This window comes from Rhea americana, unplaced genomic scaffold (genome assembly GCF_003343005.1).
Source record: "Rhea americana isolate MKP2758 unplaced genomic scaffold, rheAme1 scaffold_18, whole genome shotgun sequence".
Lineage (NCBI taxonomy): Eukaryota > Metazoa > Chordata > Aves > Rheiformes > Rheidae > Rhea > Rhea americana.
The window spans coordinates 7,723,055-7,741,377 of record NW_028185927.1 but is presented as its reverse complement, the minus strand read 5'-3'; the positions used below and the strand labels follow the sequence as shown (position 1 = coordinate 7,741,377).

The 18,323-nt window shown below is 43.6% G+C and overlaps 1 protein-coding gene across 6 annotated transcripts in view; it reads right to left on the bottom strand.

Moving 5' to 3' along the window:
- Window positions 1-18,323, bottom strand: part of TTLL5 (tubulin tyrosine ligase like 5) — a 129,533-nt gene that overhangs the window by 47,372 nt on the left and 63,838 nt on the right. For all 6 annotated transcript variants that reach the window (XM_085301773.1, XM_085301772.1, XM_085301774.1 and 3 more), the window contains one exon: window positions 7,986-8,140. In XM_085301773.1, the coding sequence (XP_085157899.1) occupies window positions 7,986-8,140 (155 nt within the window). The remainder of the gene's footprint in view (window positions 1-7,985; window positions 8,141-18,323) is intronic.

Sequence of the window (18,323 nt, the reverse complement as noted above, 5' to 3'; positions counted from 1 at the left end):
ATAGATCCACACRGAATAAATAGTGTAGAAAGCAATAAATTGAGTTTTTCTATTTGACTTCATATAATAATAGAGCAGAGATTTTTGGTGAATTTGAAAAACAAACTATTAATAACAGAAAACTATAGCACAATACATATTTACCTGTGGAACTCACTGCTGCAGCTCGCAAATGAAGACTACAATCTTTCCAGAAAATAAAAATATTTATATGAGCAATGACAGCAGCCACAGCTACGTTATGAAGAACAAAGTAGGGTGAGAACAAGTCAGATGTTAACAGCTGGAGGGTGAAAGCAAGCTTCTCCTACAGACAGGGAATGTCACTGCTGTCCATCAAAAAGTTCTCTGCAAGTTCTCTTCGCTTTCATGGAAGATCTTGGCAGCAGTCACTCCAAAGCACAGGATAAGAGAACTAAACTGATCAGCAGTGCAATCTAGGATGGCAAATCCTACGTTTAGATTAGGGGAAGGTGAGTTTGTGGAAGCAGCTGAAATGAGGCAACCCAAACCCATTGTCGGCATCGGCCTGGGGGCACGCACGAGCCCCGTCGCCTCCCTGTCCCTGCCACTGCAGGCTGCGTGCTGGAACACGGGGAAAGAGCGGCACGTCTTCCCCGAAGGGAAGTYGCGCAGGCAGAGCCAGGTGCCGAGGGGGAAACCGGCCCCCCTCTCGTTCCAGCGCTGCTCGCAACAGCCCCAGCCGCCCGAGCCCAGCAGACAAGCGCAAGGCAGGCAGCAGCTGCGGCCCCTTCGCCCCGGCAGGGCCAGCCGGGGGGCCCAGGCGGCAGCTCCCGAGCGGCTCAGCCGCGCTCGCGCACGTCGGCCCGTGCCCCGCTCTGCCCTGCTGCGAGGCCCCAGCTCTCGCCTCCGGCTCAGAGCCCTGCACTGGCTCCTCCGCTCTCCCCGCGCCCGGCCCAAACCCCCTTCGCCTCTGGAAAGGGTCCTGCGATTAATCTCACTTATTACCTCGGAAAAGTAACAGCGCAGCGGCTGCCAGCCAAGTCCGACTCAACAGCGTCTGGGGAGCCGGGGCTGCGGGGCCAGGCCTCAGACTGTCTGGGCAAGTCACGAGCTTTCCGCCTTTCCTCTCCCGGAGGCTCCAGGCGCAGCGAGCCAAGGCCTAGCTGTGGGAAGCAGGGATCCTTCAGGGCTGTGCCAACCCACGGTGCCGAGCCTCGGGGCGATTTCCGAGCAGCATGCGGAGTAATTGGACCTGCCATCACAAGTTTCTTCAATGCAACCAAAAAAAAGCGTGTGTGTGTGTATAATACACACACACACACACAGACACACATACAAGTCACATATTTAAGTTTAAGGGAGTAATTTTGCTTCCACAGTTAACAATTGTCATCACTGACCCTGGGAAACAGGTTAGAGAAAAAAGTACGAGGTTGGCAGGGAAAGGGGGGAGGCTGTTACACGCACAAATATGCACGAGGAGGGGAACAACATGCACAAACTAGAGACAGGATGAGCTGCAAGCACACACAGCTACCCAGGTAGCACTTCCATTTCTTACCCTCCCTCCTGAAATCTCCTCAGGACTGAAGTAATAGATCGAGCCCCAAAATTCAGGGCTCTCAGAAACACTGCTGCTCTCGGGCCACAGACCAGAATTCAAGTGCGACAGAGCTGCCGAGGAGAAGCTGGCAAGGGATCAGTGACGGAGAATCTCGGTACCCACCCCGAATTACGCCCCCAGTACAAATAAAGAAATTGAATTAATGTAGGTCCTAATATAACAGAGGCCTACAACTGGAACAAAATCCAAGGCGGCAGGAATTCTAATCTCATGTCTCTGTCCTAACATAAACAGCTACTCTGGCTGAAAGGGACTTTTCTTCACAAGTCTTCCAACGCCGCACGGGTCACTGCAGGCAGCAGACTAGGAAGGGGACAGTGAGCTGGGGTCTCTCCCCGCTGTTTCACAACTGAGAAGAATCAAAGGCAGCAGCACCAGAATGACCGATGCAAGATCTGCCTCAGGATCAAGACTCTTCTTTCTCACACCAAAGCGAGGATAGCACAGTCTGCTCCTGCGAGATATTAGGAGAAACACACCGAGACCAGGGAGAATAGACCTCAGGAAGGAGAAAGGGGACTGTGTGGTAATTATGAAGCCTGCAGAAAACACAGTATAGCGCACACAGACTGAGCTGAAAATCCAACCTGCCCTCTAAGAGGGAAGGGGAAAAGGGAAACGGGCAAGCGGCGCGAGGAGGAAGGAGCACGCGTGGCTATGCTAACTCGGGCTGGACTCAGCGCTGCTGGTCTGCGGCTCCTCTGGCACTTCTGCGCTGCCTAGCCAGGGAGGTGTTAAGGTCGACGCAGAGTTTGCTCAAATCAAACCAAAGGCCTGTTGTGCGGCCTCTGGGCCTGCTGCTCTCACCCTTCGTTTCCTCCAAAGGCACCAGTGCAGCGTGGCCTCCTCAGCCTCCAAGACAGCCTGTGTCCAGCTGCTGTGCAAACACACAGGCTCTGGGCGCTCGGCAGGCAGGGCACAGGACAGCACAGGGGCAGCCTCTACATCATCAGGGACTGCAAGGAGCTTGAAACAAATAAGTGTTTCCAAATTGTAGTTACTATTAACCCTTAAGATGCAGAACTGCAAGGCAGTACACATCACAAAGAAATATATTTATTCTTTTTAAAATTTGTGTTTAGCTGCCAAGATGACTGGGAATCCTCTCCTCCTTACTTGTAGCTGCAAACCAATCTGTAATTAGCTCTTTCCCATAGTCCCTACTGCAACCTCCATGCTAAGACCACCTTGATTTCAACATCCTCAGATGCAAAAAGCAAGACAGTCCCATCAACTGCTCCCTCTTTTATCATTGTGAGAATCACCCTGCACGTAGCAGCTCTTGGCTATTATAGCATTATTCTTCTCATAACTCTTCAGAGCTTGTCTAGTTTTGGTCTAAGCACTTTGTTGGTATCCTATTTTAAATTCCACACCCCCAAAATTTGGGGGGAAAAAAAGATAAAGGAGGGGGGAAGACACTGGGGCCAGTTTCACCTTTCTTTATGTCATAAGTAACAAGCTGCTCATTTGACACAAAGAATCAAGGCTGGGGGGCCAAAATTAGCCTGTGATAGCTGTTTGGGAAAACTTTTTGCAAGACTCAAAGTTTCAGTGGAAATAGTGGAGAAACCACTTATACCAGCAGAGAACAAACACCCCAAGTCGCTCAGTCTTCCACACTGCACAGGCTCAAAGGACATAAGCAGTGATTAGAGTAGAGGTTCGCAAACTGCAGTACATGTACTCCCAGCAGTAAATGAAATATTTCAAACTAGTATGTAGCAACAGCAGCTCCAAAATCTGTTTTTCGGAGTAAGGGAAAGTAAAGTCCTCTCTATAGCAAGTATTTGGCCAGAATCTTCGATTGCTGAATAAAGCAGCAGCTTCCATCTTCAGCTGTGGCAAGGGATCCACAGAAACCAGCCCTGCTCAGAAAGCAGGAACAATGTAAGGTCAAGTGTGAAAGAGAATGAAACAGGGATCCCAGCTTGCGGATGGAGAGAAGGTATAAGGTGTGCAGGAGTCAGCCTGGTAAATCCTAGTTTGCAGACACAAGGGAGGCATGAAGCAGTGGTAGGCACTAGGAAGAGGGGGCTTAGAAGAGGGTAAGGAAGGCCAGTGATCAACAAGGGGCTCCTGGTATGGGAGACTGCTAAAGCAGCACGAGACTGTCAGGGGTGTAATACTGTGGGCTTAGTTTGAGAGGTGGGGTGTGCATGTGAGCGTAGTGTAACCATTACTCTGTCTACAATTTTTAGGATACAAATAAACTTGTATTTGCTATTAGAACAGGCACAGGAAGCTAATGTTTGGGGAAGCACTGGATTTACTGCACACATATTGTTCGATTGACTTGTATGTGAGCAGTAAACACATGTAATGCACCCCAGAAGCACCCACTGTGTAAATGCTGTAACTATGCAGTGAAAGGGCACGAAGTCTGAAAACTTCAGAAAGCAACAGGCTTACCACGCACACACATTTCCAGACTCGAGGCATACACTTTGTGGTTTCTGAAAACCTGAGATAACAAATACTTCAGTAGAATCTGCTACTTTCCCACCTCACTCAAGTTTTTCAGGAAAGAAAAAGAAAAATCAAAATACAGTAATGAGAACCTGTTTAGAAACCTAGGCATATGGTACCTAGGTGCATACAAGCCCAAGAACCTAGGAGCAGCTGCTGCTGTTACCACCACCAAGAGTGGCATTGGATCAAATTAAACTTAGAAACCCCGAGATCAGAAAACTGTAAAACTCTGTTTTTATACAACTCAACCAAGATTAGATAGACTGCCAACACAACATCATTTCTTGACGAACCTGAGCACCTTGGCTCAAATTCTGAGCTAAGAAATATTTCGTGCATGTCAATTAGTGAGAAAAGGAGAATCCCTTGTTTCTGACTGCAGTAGCCCTCCCAAGTTGACCGGTGTAACTTGGACTGTCATTCTACCTTCTGACTGATGATAGGGAAGCTTGCATGCCTGCCTGCCTCCCCCACCAGCTTAAATAAATCTGTCAGAACAGCTAAGGAAAAACTATGCCAAGTACTCTGGAAGAGCTGTGTTGATCTTTATGTCAGAGAAAGATGTCACGAATAAAACAAGAAGCTAATAAAACAGAGGTCTCGAAAAACATTGATGATTTCCGTGTTGAATTTTTGCCAACACGCTGCCTATATGAGTTCCAAAAGATGAACCTGAGCAAGGACAGCTGTTGTTGAATCCAAGGTGCCCTCTGTAAACACAGAAATCTGTATTGATTAGAAAGACTTCTTTTTCATAGCTTTGGTCCAAACCTTGGAGATAAGCGACCTGCAGAGCCCTGAGAGTTCTGCTTTCCTTTTCAAACAACAAATGACACAGCAGCTGCAGACCCCAGAGCCAGAAGCTTCCTGGAAAGTCTACCATCCTCCCCATCACTGATTATGCAACTATTTGTCAACCAGCACTCAGAAGTTAGTTTAGGTTCTGAATCAACAAGTTATATCTAGGAGTCCTAAATACTTTGTTAGAAATCATGAAACCATGTTTAATACCTTCAAAGCAGAGTGTGAAAGGTTGACATCATGCCTGACAGTTAGAGCGATAAGCTGAGAGAGAACGGAAATAAGGCCCTGAGGCAGGACTGGAGTTAAAGCAGGACGGAGCAGATTTGGTGTAGTAGCAATGAGTTAAGAAAGCCAATGAAGGAAGGGCTGGAGCAAATATAGCAACTGTGCTGCTGTAGTCAAAAGCGAGCCTATGTACAATTGGAACATTTTGCCTCCTGTACAGCCCTGCAGGCTTCTCGTTCGGAGCACAGTGAAAGCCCAAACGACCACATGGGTGGGAACAAGAACAAAGATTATAGAAAGTTTCTAAAATAAATGACAACAACAACATCTCAACAGTGACAGCACCACAGACTTATAAAATATCGTTTTAACATACCCAGAACTGTTCTCTGTCTCTCAATTACAAACTCAAGATCTCCTTTGCCCTTCAGCCAACAGACTATTGATTTGGCACCTCTCCTCATACAGCCAAAGAAATCCAACAAAAGAAGGGAGAATTAATTTTTGTTCAGAAAGATTTACATAAATCAGTACTGGAAGAGTGGGAATTTAAGAGGTATAAGATTTGTCAGTAAGAATAACCTGAATCCTAAAGCTCAGAAGCATCAAAATGAGATCTTTTCAGACAAACCTCAGCAGCACTAAAATGGCTTAAATTTACTACAGAGACACACAAAAGCTGTAAGGACTGAGTGTCAGAGGCAGATATTTGAACTGGATCCAAAGAGTTAAAAAAAAAAAAAAAAAAAAGTGAAAGCCAGATAAGAGACTCATTGACAAAACATTCCCATTCTTGCTGATTTCTACAACTGCTGGACCAGAACCTCAATGGAACAAAACAGGAAGTTTTTCTTCAAAGTCATTCAGCACTGAGCACAGGCTGAAGAGGGTTGACACCCATTAGATGACCCTCTATGAACTGCAGACCTCCAATGTAATAAACCAAGCAGCAAAGAGGGCATTTTCAATACAAGACAGACAGCTATCTCCACATATTACAACTTTGATATACTTAAAGAGATAATTCCAAAAGGAAAGTTTCAAGTCTTTCTTCAGAGAAATCCATGAGAATGCTTCACAGCCCAAGTTATCAAGCACTCTCTCAATCATTCCAAATGAAAAAAGGGAATTAACTCTCAGTATTCTGGCTATCTGATATAAGCAGCCATGAAGACAGAGACAATGTCCGAAGACAACTCTTGCTGTCTCTTACTCGGAGACTAACAACAGAGCAACTCAAACACTGCCAACCACTGCAAGCTTTTGGCCCTCTAATCTGCAGAGTACATATTTTCAGTGCTGAAAGACCACACGTTTCATGAAAGGTTTGAAGACTGAAACCTACACTAGCTGTGCCTAGATGCTTCTGATGTACTTTTGGATTCCTACACAAAATAAGAATTTCTACAGTCATTAATTATGTATACAATGCTAGATGAAACACAGCCCTGGAAGTGGTTCAGAGTGGAGCTCCAGGTATTAAAGGGTGGGTTGCAGATCTACAGGTAACACAGAACAGAAACATTCAAAGCAACGTAACTACAGTGCCTTCTGTAGAGATCAGGAATAGAAAATTTTGAATGTGAATAGCCTCTTTCCTGCTAAGTCTGTGAATCCACCCAGGGGTGCAGGCAGAGTTGAGAAAGCAACAGCAGCTCCAGGACAGCCTGCACTCTGCTGCTCGCTCAGGCTGCGTAGGAGGGGAAGGCAGCTTACACCTGTTGGATAGGTTCTTTATTTGGATTAAGTAATAGCTCCCCTGGCTGGGCTCCAAGAGCAGAATCACCACCTCTCTCAATAACTCAAAATCCCAGAGGCAAACATTGTGCTGGAACAGAAACAGGCCAGGAATTCATTTCTCACATTCCTCTTCTTCAGGCAATAGGAAAAACAGTGACTGATGAAATAAGAACAATTTTACTTGAGCTTTCCAAATCCATCTCCAATCCTCCTATTGAAGGACCCCTTTGGGAAAGGATGACCACCCAGATCACATGCCTTCTGCACTGTGTGTCTACCTCTCTCACCTTCTTCCATTCAGACATCAATGACAAGAATCAGTATTTTCTTTTATACAGTCCTGTCTAGCCCAAACTCCTGTATTGGAGAAACTCTGCTTCATTGTTTCCATTTTCAAAGGCAAAAATGAAGGCTCAGGCAAAGGAAGAAGTATTTTTTTACTGAAGCAACATAGGAAGTATTCGGATATTGAGCAGTTTCAGGCTAGTGTTCAGTCTAGTTTCTTGCAGCAGTCTCACCTAGTTCCTAGCTTCCAGGATCCATAATCCTTCGGGCAAATACTGCTTCTATTTCAGTCCCAGGAAGAACAGTTCTACTGCATAATCACAGTCCGCTACTCAGAGTCCCACAAGTATATCACTCACAAATATACATTCCTATGTCCTAGTTGCTTTCGAAATTAATAAAGAGCATAAGGAAACCATTCAAAAGAGAAACTTTTAGAAAACTCTACACAGTGTTGCTATATATTTGAACAATATAAACTTAATATTCAAAGAAAAAACACGAAAACTGGGCCTCAGCAGAGATTTTTGCAATATCAGGTATAGGTTTGCACTCTCTATATGTCTTGGCACCAGAAAGAACTCAAACCTGCAGATACAGGGATAAGAAGTGATCAGAAAAGTGAAACAGACATCTCCCTTTCATTCAACATGTCCATCCATTTCCTTACTGCATCCAGATCCTGCCAGCTCTGGGAACATAGCTCTATTACACAGGACTAGTTTCTAGGGTAGTTCTGGGAAGAACTGGTACCGGGCACTTGGACGCTATCTTCTGATCAAGAAGCTAAGTGCAGATTATGAATGAGCTCCTGAGCGCAATGAATTGCTTTCTTCACCCTCAAAAAGCTGTAGCAGCAATTTTAACTTACCTGACTGCTGAAGACACAGACCTTCTGTCAGCTATGTGAGTGTCCGACTGAACAGCCCACAGCGGCCCTCTTCTGTTGAGCGYTGACCGGTAGCTCGGGGGGGAGGCTGCGCTTCCCTTGCTTATAGCTCCACTTGCCAAGTTCAGGTTTGTTAACTACAGTGAGAAAGGAAAAAGAAAATAAAAGCTAAGAAAAGAGTAAAAAGTACACTGGATAGAGTACCTAATATCAGTCTAACAGTCTAGAGAACGGAAATCTCAAGATGCAGAAAAATGTGCTAGTATAACCAACAGTGCAGTAAGTTGTCACCTCTTCTGTGGGTTAGAATTAGAAGGCATCTAAGCACTAGGTGAAGTTCAGAAATCTTGACTTCAAATTTCAGGATTAACCTATAGTGATTACACACTGTTTCTCTTCCCACTTTCGCAGAAGTAACCCCTTCCGAATCACCCCTTCCCAGCGCTATCCTTTCCCATTCCTGCTCCTTGTCTGTTTGCTGTTGTTCTCATCTAGTCAGTCCTAGATCCACTTTTCAGATCTCTTTCCCCTTATTTTGCATGTTCCAGTTTCATTCCTACAAATTTCCAGCACTGACTTCCTCACTGCCTCAAGCCCCTGACCTGCACTATCTCAGCCCTCCCCTGCTTCCATGGGAGTAGGTTACTTTTTTTCTTCAGTTCCTCTTCCGGTCGCTCACATACCCAATCCAAGTGGTTCCAGTTTGGTGGTCCTCCCTCCTGCTCCTTTTGCCAGCCTCTTTGTTCACCCAGTCCCAGAATCTGGGCTACTCATCAAGCCACACTGACCACTAGACTATTCCCTCTATTTCTGTCCTTTAGCTCTAATGTGCCCCTCCCAAATTACATCCATGTCCCAATTTTTGCCCCAGCGGTTCTTCACAGCTTGGCAGAATTCAATTCAAGCTAACCAGGCTCCCAAGACAGCACCGACCAGGTCCCTGAGAACACAGGACAGCACGTACTCAGTACTCTAGCGGTGCCAGTACAGGGAAATTCAGCTTTGTACCCTCCACGTGGAGGCAACTTTCAGGAAGCTGAGAAGCACTAACAGGTGCTACAAGATATATTTTACCCAGAGCTTTTCAAGTATTACTGTGCAGTCAAATTTGAATAAAATTTTAAATTTCAATTTGCTACTCCATAGTATGAGAGACCTGGAGCTTCAAAAGTTCTCTAGACATTTAACGTGCACAGAATATGTTTTAGTCAGCCTTGTAACGGCTCCAACAGCTGTTTTGGCTGCAGCGTTCTGAAAACTGCACGTTAAGCACAGAAAATATCAAAATGGATGAAGTTTCTGAACATTATCAGCAATTTAAAGAAAGGTCTTACAGTGCCACCTTAGCAACAGAGAGTGCTACCCACCTTAAATGGAACAAACATTAAGTATCATTTTGATGCCTCCGCCTCACCCTAAAATGCTACTGTCTTCTGTAGATTACATTATTTTAAAGTATATCTATTAGAGTAACAGAAAACCTTAAGTTTGGATCTAACTGTGGTAGGCACTATACAAATACCTGACAATGACAGTGTTTCCGGCTACAAAGAATTTATAGCCTGAAAGAAAGCAAAACAAGCACAGAGGCCAATACGGTAAATGCAGTGGGATGTATATAATTCTTAGCTTATCAGCAACAGTAATCACAATTTTGCTAAAGCAGTCACGTGCAAAAAGGAGTCTTGATCCGATTCACTCTCCTCTTCATGCTGATACCAAGGAGCATTTAGTCCCCTGGATTACCACCTCACCCCCAGTCTATTACCGCAGTACATTTTCCGCTCTAATACTGTAACACTGTTTATTTGAAAGCTGTCTTTCTAAGAGAAGCAGGTGAGCAAATAGCTCAGCCTGGGTAGTAGGGATATTTCACACATTCCAYATAGACAGGTGTTTAAATTACAGCAGGATTAAATACAGGCAGTGGAGTCAAAGAGGGGAGAGAGCACCAGCAAGAGCGCAGGGTTGAGCAGCAGCCAGCCCACCCGGCCGGGCGTTACCGCTTGTTGCTGTGCCGTGCTCCGAGGCGGCTCAGCTGCTGCCACCAGCTCGCCGGGACGCTGCCGCGGAGGACTCCGGGGCACCCCCGACGCATCTGCGCTCCGCAGAGYCGCTTCGCTGCCCAGTCACTAGGCCTCCTGCGCGCCTGATGAAACTCCATTCACCGCTTCACTCAGAGGCGAACGTTCAGCAATAAATCAACGGTTACTTTGGCTTGAAAGAAGATAATGAATAGCACCTAGTCCACAGCAGATACCAAAAGCTCTATAAAGGGTAACTCCCAGCTTCAGAAATGGGAATAAGAGAAAACAAATAAAGAGAACAAAAAAGATAGGCCAGTGGGGCCCAAAAAGGAAGGTGGTGATTACTGCAGAACTAAAAGTTTGTTTTCACACTGAAYCAAATTTACATGGGTTCGAACCCTTCTGCCTGGTAAGATCCCTGTGGTTTTCATCAGCCTTTCTTCATGGAAGATCTCACAATTATTTTTCTGGCATTGGCAGCGGTGGGAAACCTGCGCGTGCTGCACACGCGAGCGTCCCTATTCTCAGACCTCTTTCCTCAAGTCCTCATGTGCTCTGGGGAGCCTGTGTAAAAGCTAAGGGAAAGCAGCCGTCAGGACTGTACACGCAGCTGATCTCTCTCACGATAGAGTGATTCACGAAGTTGTCATAGTTTTGAAACTGTTGGGGACAGGAAAAATATCACTTAAGCTAAAAGTGATTTGCATGTCGAGTAAAGAACACAGTAAGACTGTAAATCCCCAAACACTCTCACAGAACAGCCTGCTTGTTATATTTTTATTTTGTAAACTAACTGCAAGGCGGGGGGGGGGGAAGGACATTCAACAGCCATACTTGATAAAAATAGCCCTGTCTTATAAAACTTAACAGCACATACACATATTACTACGCTGAGGACAACTTACTGCACAACGCCCACTCTACTGGCTTTGGGGGTTTTAAGCATTATAAAGTAAGCTGACGTCTACAATCCACTTGTCTTCTTGACCGTAGAGATACATGAGCTTAGAAGAATTAAGTCTCTACGTTCTTGCTTTATTCAGAGGAATTTATTCCCAAATAAATTTAAGGCAACACAGAATGGTCCACAAAAGTGCAAGGTACAAAGACTGAGGCATTTTTGAGAGTTTCTTTTTGTTTGGTTGTTTTTATTCCCTTAAATCTGCCTCATAACTTAACAGGAAATATGAAATCTCCAAACATAAATAGGAAGAAAGAAAATTCCAGGACAAAGGCTGTTTCAGAATAATAGCATTCTATGAACAAAGAACCATTATACAGTACCTTTAAGAAATCACAAACAAGACTCAGAACAGGTGATTAATATCTTTCACGTTCCAGATCTACATTATGCTATCCTTTCAACACTGATTCCCACCTGTCATATTCATGAACTGAACTCTTTTTCTAGAATAACATCTTTTATTTTGCATTTTGATCTTTTCTAGTGGCTAAAACATCAGGCATTTTGCTTTTTTCAAGGCAGTGTACATTAAAAAAAAAAAAAAAAAACAGTAGTGCAGATCAGCCTTCAAGGATTCAGGAAAAGGTTCCCCCAAACTGGTCTGTTTCTCTTGCTAGTTTGCAGGAGTCAACCAGGGAAAATAGGGGCACATCACTTGAAGTTGTCTCACCGCCCCTCTTGGCATAGTGTGGGAAAATAACTTAAATTTTCATTAACAACAGATCCCAAGTTTCACTAGTCCACATGTTACAACACTGAACAAGCAATGCACTACAAAAATACCTACTTTACACTTATATGGTAATTTTAATATTTTTCTGCCAGAAGCCAGTCATGTCCTGTTGCCTATAGGCTATGTGTAGGGGGCCAGAGATCTAGAATCTAAAGACCCTTTCTCATACTTGGAGCCACACTTGCATCCTCTCCAGTTCACATGCCTCAGATTTCCATTTGGATCATTTTGATTGGTGAGGAGGAAGAGGGATCCAAGGGTCCAGACGTATTTCAGAAATCAAGCAGGACTAAGAGATGGGTGAAAAGAATGCAGTCATCATAGACCTACTTTATTGGCCAAAAACCCTTTTCTTCCAAAAAAAATTTCAATAACTTACAATGAAAAGTTTATAGTTTTAAACAATAGGAGAACTAATGCCACAAAATCTTTGGCATAAGGTATCCTACCACCAAGATTCTAAGGTACATATGAACATCAACAGTTCATCAAGAAGCCTTTCCTTTAAAGAGAGATTTGGGCAAAGATAACTGTAAGGTATACAAAAAGCCATTGCTTCTCATCTTCATGACCAGACCAGAATATTTAATTTCTAGTGTCTCAGACAGGATAAAATGACACTACATCACAAGGAAACATCAAAGAAGGAAACATTCCACCAAAAAGAAGAACGTTCAAACATCTCATCATTTGTGAGACCTTCTCTTCTTTAGATTTACTTTTTCTGTGTGCTTCCAGGTTTACTCCTTCAAGACCCTTCAGTTAATCCCTAATTTTCCATTTTAATACTTACAGTTCACCCAGTAACACTATCTTTATCCAACAGCTCCTCAACCAAAATTTCTTCCACTTATTCCAAGATCTGGCTTGTGTGCAAACTGTACTTCCACCTGCCAAACCTTCCTCAGACAAATACACCCCTGAGGCTTCTGAGATTAGTGAAATATTTATATCCCCAGGAACAAAGGGGAGCAGCTAATGACTTGTATTTTGCTATATTCTTTAATTATGTTTCTCTTTCAGCATTCACAGATAACTATGTCTAGATGCTACAACAATATAAATATTCTTTTTTAATCTGTGCACTTCCCAGTCTTTGTGCTGTATTTTCTTGGCTTCACCACAGAGCTCCTACGTACATCTGTGATTTAGCCCCGGCCTGAATGACTTGATCTAACAGTGTCTCCACGGTCTTCCAGTACAACTGGAGCCAGTCAGTCTGCCTTGTATTGAGATGCTGGAATCCAGCAGGCCATCCCATTATGAGAAACATCATGGGATCTTAACTTGCCTCTTTCCTGAAGGGCAAACGAAACCCCAAACCACCAATCTCTAAGTAAATCCACAGTCCTTACGGTCTGAACAGTGGCACAAAATACATCTATTAAAGGCTCTTTGGAGAAACCACACAATACAAACATTTTTCCAGGGCCACCTTGTGCCCTAGCAAGCTGACCACATCTTATACTGAAACAGTTTCATTTTATGCACAGACTTGAGTTTGCAGAAATAATCAGCCAGAAGAAGGGAAGAACTGGGGCTACAGGCAGGGAAGTGTGAAATCTGTGTGTGTACCAAGGCTGATCTGGCCAAAGGCCTGTGACATTCCTTCTTTCCTCACTGAGCTTACCAGCTTACAGGATATACATATGCATACAGAGCACAAGTGTTCCCGTCTCCAGAAAACGTTCCAGACAAAGACCTGCCAGAGACATTCCTGGGAAACCTGACAAACTTGCAAATTCCTTTGTAGTGTCTCCAGCGTATGCATCCATTTAACAATGAAAAAAGCCCCAAGTTAGTGCTGCTGCTCCCTTTTCCTTCTCCTGAAAAAGTCAGGCTTTCATTTCAGCACTGTACCTCAAAACTTCCCAGGGGGAGTGATTTTGATAAGGCACAGTCCTGCCAAATGTTTGATGATCAGGGTGTAGTCTTTCCCATGAGCTAGCTGCTCAGCCTAGCCCATTTAGTGACTCTTTGCAGATTCGCAGAGGTTGCTGCACCACAACGAAAGCCTCTACTCCTTTCTCTTCAGAGCCTCAGAGCTGCAGGAGTGGCTCTATTCCTGCACTGCAGAAACCACATTGACATTTTCTCCTCCTACAGCCTCTGCTGAGACCAGTCATGCTATTGCTGATGCTTCAAATCAGCAGTATTAGAAGTAAATCCAACCCCAATATGAAGAGCCTGGGGGCAAGGAGGAGAGGGGGCCCTGCAGCCCTGCAAAGAGGGGGGAAAAAAAAGAAAAGAAAAAGAAAACCCTGCAGACTTCATCTCCTCACTTCTGCTCTCCTTTCTGGTTACAGAAAGAGATGCCTCCTTCCTCTACAGTTCTCTTCCTCTCTATCAATGGAAGGGCAAAGCCGAACAAACCACTACATAAGGGAAACAAATCAGATTAAGACGCAGATAAAGCAGGTTGAGTTAAAACAGAGACTAATACTGAAGGGGAAAAAACACACACACATCACTCACCTCCATCAAACGTCTACAAATATTGCTGCACTTTGTGTTTTGTGGTCTCTATGCAGCCACCATGCAGCTGCTCAGGTGTAGAACCAAAGAAGCTGATGACCAMTGGGACCTGCACAGTGTGTTTTGGTACACTGACAGTTTTGTGGCACTTTTCCTTTACCGAGAGCAATGCAGGCAAAGATGTCAAGCTGTGCAGTTGAGACAGATGGGTAACTGAGGAGGAACAGTGCAGGTTCGAATTATTGCTATATCTTATGTCAAGCTGAAGCCCTTTATTTTGGGATTCCTGTGGCATACTACTCCCACAAGGTCACTCTGGGGCACTGCAAACTGCTCATCCCCATTCTTCCTTGCTCCCTTCTCACTATCTTGAGATAGTGAGTTAGAAAACTCATCTGCTTTCTGCTAATTTCCACTTTCTGTCCGAATGAAATACGTTGAATGAGAAAAGTGCCCCATCCTCCTAGGGATCTGTCAGCACGTTTGTAGGAATTCTGGCTGCTGGATCTTGGGCACTGGCTGGCTGCATAGTAGAGATGGAGACAGCTCGGTCTAGCCCTTGCCTGGGTGGTCTGATGTTATCCCTGTGATTAAACTCCCTGGCTAGAAGAATTGGAGCTATTCCTAATGATAGCTGGGTCCTGAAATCTCACACACTCCCTCACAGAGAGGGGCAGAGCTTCCACCAAGCTTCCCCTCCTCCTCCTCCTCACAAAGCTAGCCAACTCAACACATTCTTCTGTTCACTAGCATTAATAACCACAAAGCACTACTAGCCTGGTAGATATCAACAGCAGCCCCCCCACATCAGTCAGTGATAGGGACCTCACACAGATCCAGCACTGCAGGAGAAAATCCTCTTTTTTACCTTACAGCATATTTCAAAGAAGCTATTTCAGAGAAATAGCATGCTATTCCCAAAGGAAAATTTACATGTATCCAGGATCTAGTCACCTAAATCTTGATCTGCACACATACTCTGCATTTTAATGTCCTCCCAGGAGGAAGTCTTGCAATACAAGCACATCTTTATGCTAAACACATGTTAAATAAAGACTTCAGAACTAATGCCTGGTAAGAAACACAGCAGGAGAAAACAAGTCTGAATTATTTTGGTCACAGTTTTCATCCATCCATCCACAAAGGCCAAACACAAACAGTAGCTACAGATGAAAAAAAAATCTTAATTCAGCTACTAGCACAGGATCCAGTACAGATCCCCAACTACAGATCAAGGCAACAAAGTCCCTTTACAATGCGAGCACCTCACTGAACGGTATCTTCAGGCTGCATCTCCAAAATCACCTTTGATGTATCTGCCTTGATTCTCAGGTAGTACCACTAGTGTCTCAGCCTCATGTTAGACAAGAAGTAACAATCTAAACAGGATGATCTAAAAACCAGAGTTTAGTAACATACTGACAACACTACAGGTGAAACCACTACACTCCACATCCTGACAAAGCAAGGAGCACCCTGCCTGTAAAAATAACTAGCCATCACCTGCATGCCATAACCAGGGAAATCACTAATTTTAGAAACTCACTGCCTTACAAATGTCTTAATAACCCTTTTATGCATATACGAAATACTTACATTGTTTTATTACAGTCAGGCTAATAAAGAAATGGTCATATACATGGGCACAGCAGCACAGTACACAGATTCCTCACTGTTAAATATGAAAGGTCAGTTCAGAGCAATGGCCCAGCAAACTCACGATCCGACCTGATGCACACTTTTCAGGAGAAAATGAAAGAAATCTTAGTTTCCAAGCAGTCAGCTGTGAAACATGTTATTTACAAAGAAAATTCATCTGTTACTTCTCTGAGTTAAAATCTATTAAAATGCTTACTCTTTTATCTGAGGTAACTATGGTTGGTCTTACTGTCTACATAAATATCCAGGATATTTTTGAATCCTCTTAAGCTTTTGACCATAATGATATCTCATTGCGGGATGTTTCAGAAGATAAGTATATTCTGTGACAATAAACATTCACTTTTATCAGTTTTTAATCTGATGCCTTCCCACTGGATCCTCCCCTTCTGCTTATACCAAAAAGAAACAAAATCTACATTATTACCCTGTCATCCTGCATACTTCCTTCATGTCTCTATCCTCCCTAAACGATCTTAATATTTTCACTTCCTTGTTATAAATGCATCATGTCTTTAGTCACTGCAGTCACTCATCTGTGAATGTCATTTCTCCTGAACCCATTTCAGGAATGGCATCCAGAGCTTTTTCAAGAGAGGGCATTTAACCAATGCTTATATAAGTACATGCCATCTCCTGTTCTGTTCCTTAAATATACTAATATTCTGTTTGTTCCCTTTACTACTTGAGTTAGAACAGGTGTTTCCACTGAGCTTTCCAAAACAAAACTCATTTTTTTCTTCTCTGAATGACTGCAATGAAAGTTTATTATTATAAGTAGTTAAAATTATTGCTTGTCACATAATCAGTTATTCGTAAACACTGAATTTCATCTGCCTTTGTGTTTCCTGTTGATAAAGTTGTTAAAAATTTTCTTAGTTTTTCCTCATAACAATCAACAAAAGAATATGGACATACTAGCAAGCTACCACGAAGCAGGCTAGAGTTCAGGTTTACAGCACTATGTCACTTCACAGCAGTTGAACATCTGGACACTTCTGGCCCATATTAAACAGAAGGTAACAAGTTACCTCATGTTTACTACTGCACAAGCATGTGGTCACATGGATGAACACTAAAGAGTAGTATAAATTCACACTCTGTATTACCTTGCATTAACTAGTTTTTTCATTTATACTTTTGATGATAACGTGCTACTCATTACTAACCTCCTCCTTTCAAATCTTTGGTTTCGCACTTCRAGTCATCTCTGTTCTGCATGTTCAGTTACCTGCTTGCTGCATTGAAAACTGGCCAGTTATTCCTTTTGCTTGCTCTCTGTCTGCTTTTTAAACTTATGACCAAACTTTACTTCTCACCCTAAAAATACCTGGCCTGCTTAACAGCCCTTGCTGAAAGTCTGTCAAAAGATTTTCTGAGAGTCTGAACAACAAGAACTAGTTCCACTAGATGCTATTTTGCTCAGTTCAAAGAACTCTAACAGATCAAGACAGGGATTTTTTTGGTCTTTAATACATTTATGTGGCTGAACAGGAATTTGATTTTGCTTTGTTTTCACAGATATGTATCTGACATCAGAGCAAGGCTTGTTGCTTTGCTTTAGAGAAAGCTTTTAAGGCCTTTACTACAGACAGGCACATTTGTTGCCTCTCTGTACTCTGTTATCCAGACCAACTTTACCATGACCCACCCCTTTTGCTAGAAGCTTTGTCACTTGACTGTTGCATTTCTTCTCAACTCTTAAATGAGTCCTCTCCAGCCACATAAGTCTCACTGAACATTTCTGCCTACCCTCTCTCTTCTTCGCATGGTAGCTCACCTTTACTACCTGAAAACAAATGCATCTGCTCTAAATCCACTACAATGAAAAACAACGCAAAACAAATTAAACACCCTTAATACCTTTATTCTCAAAAACTTGTTTCCACAAGACCTAGACTATATACTCCAATATACTAATAAATTAATCTATCAATAGCAGAATTAAGTAGACCTGCGTCACTCACAAGCCTGTGCCCTACAGAAACCTCTCCTCCTCCACGTCCCCTAACTTACAAGCAGGAAGCAGCACTGTCGCACCGCACATGTTGCAGCAAGTCCTAAATTAAAAACCTCTTCACTGCTGATGGATATACATATCCCCACTGGCTAGGAAGCAGCCAGATTCTGTTGACCACTTGATTTTCCCCTTCAACAGAAGCACTTTTATGGACCTTATACTTTTATCCACTGAGTTTTCATGAAACTGATAAGAACATAGTATCTTTAAAAACAAATTTACCCAAAGCTTGGGAGATTTGGACAGGGCTTCCTCCCCCTGCCACGACCTTCTGAGCTCAGATACCTCCTTATTACCCTACTCTGCCAGGAACATACCTGGCTAACGTTGGACCCTGGAAGGCACATCTTCCACGCAGATCTCTGGCATTGCTTGCTCACAAACTTATTGAGCAGTTAATTGCACAAACGCCCTGTTATTTATGGAAACYGAAGAGCACTGT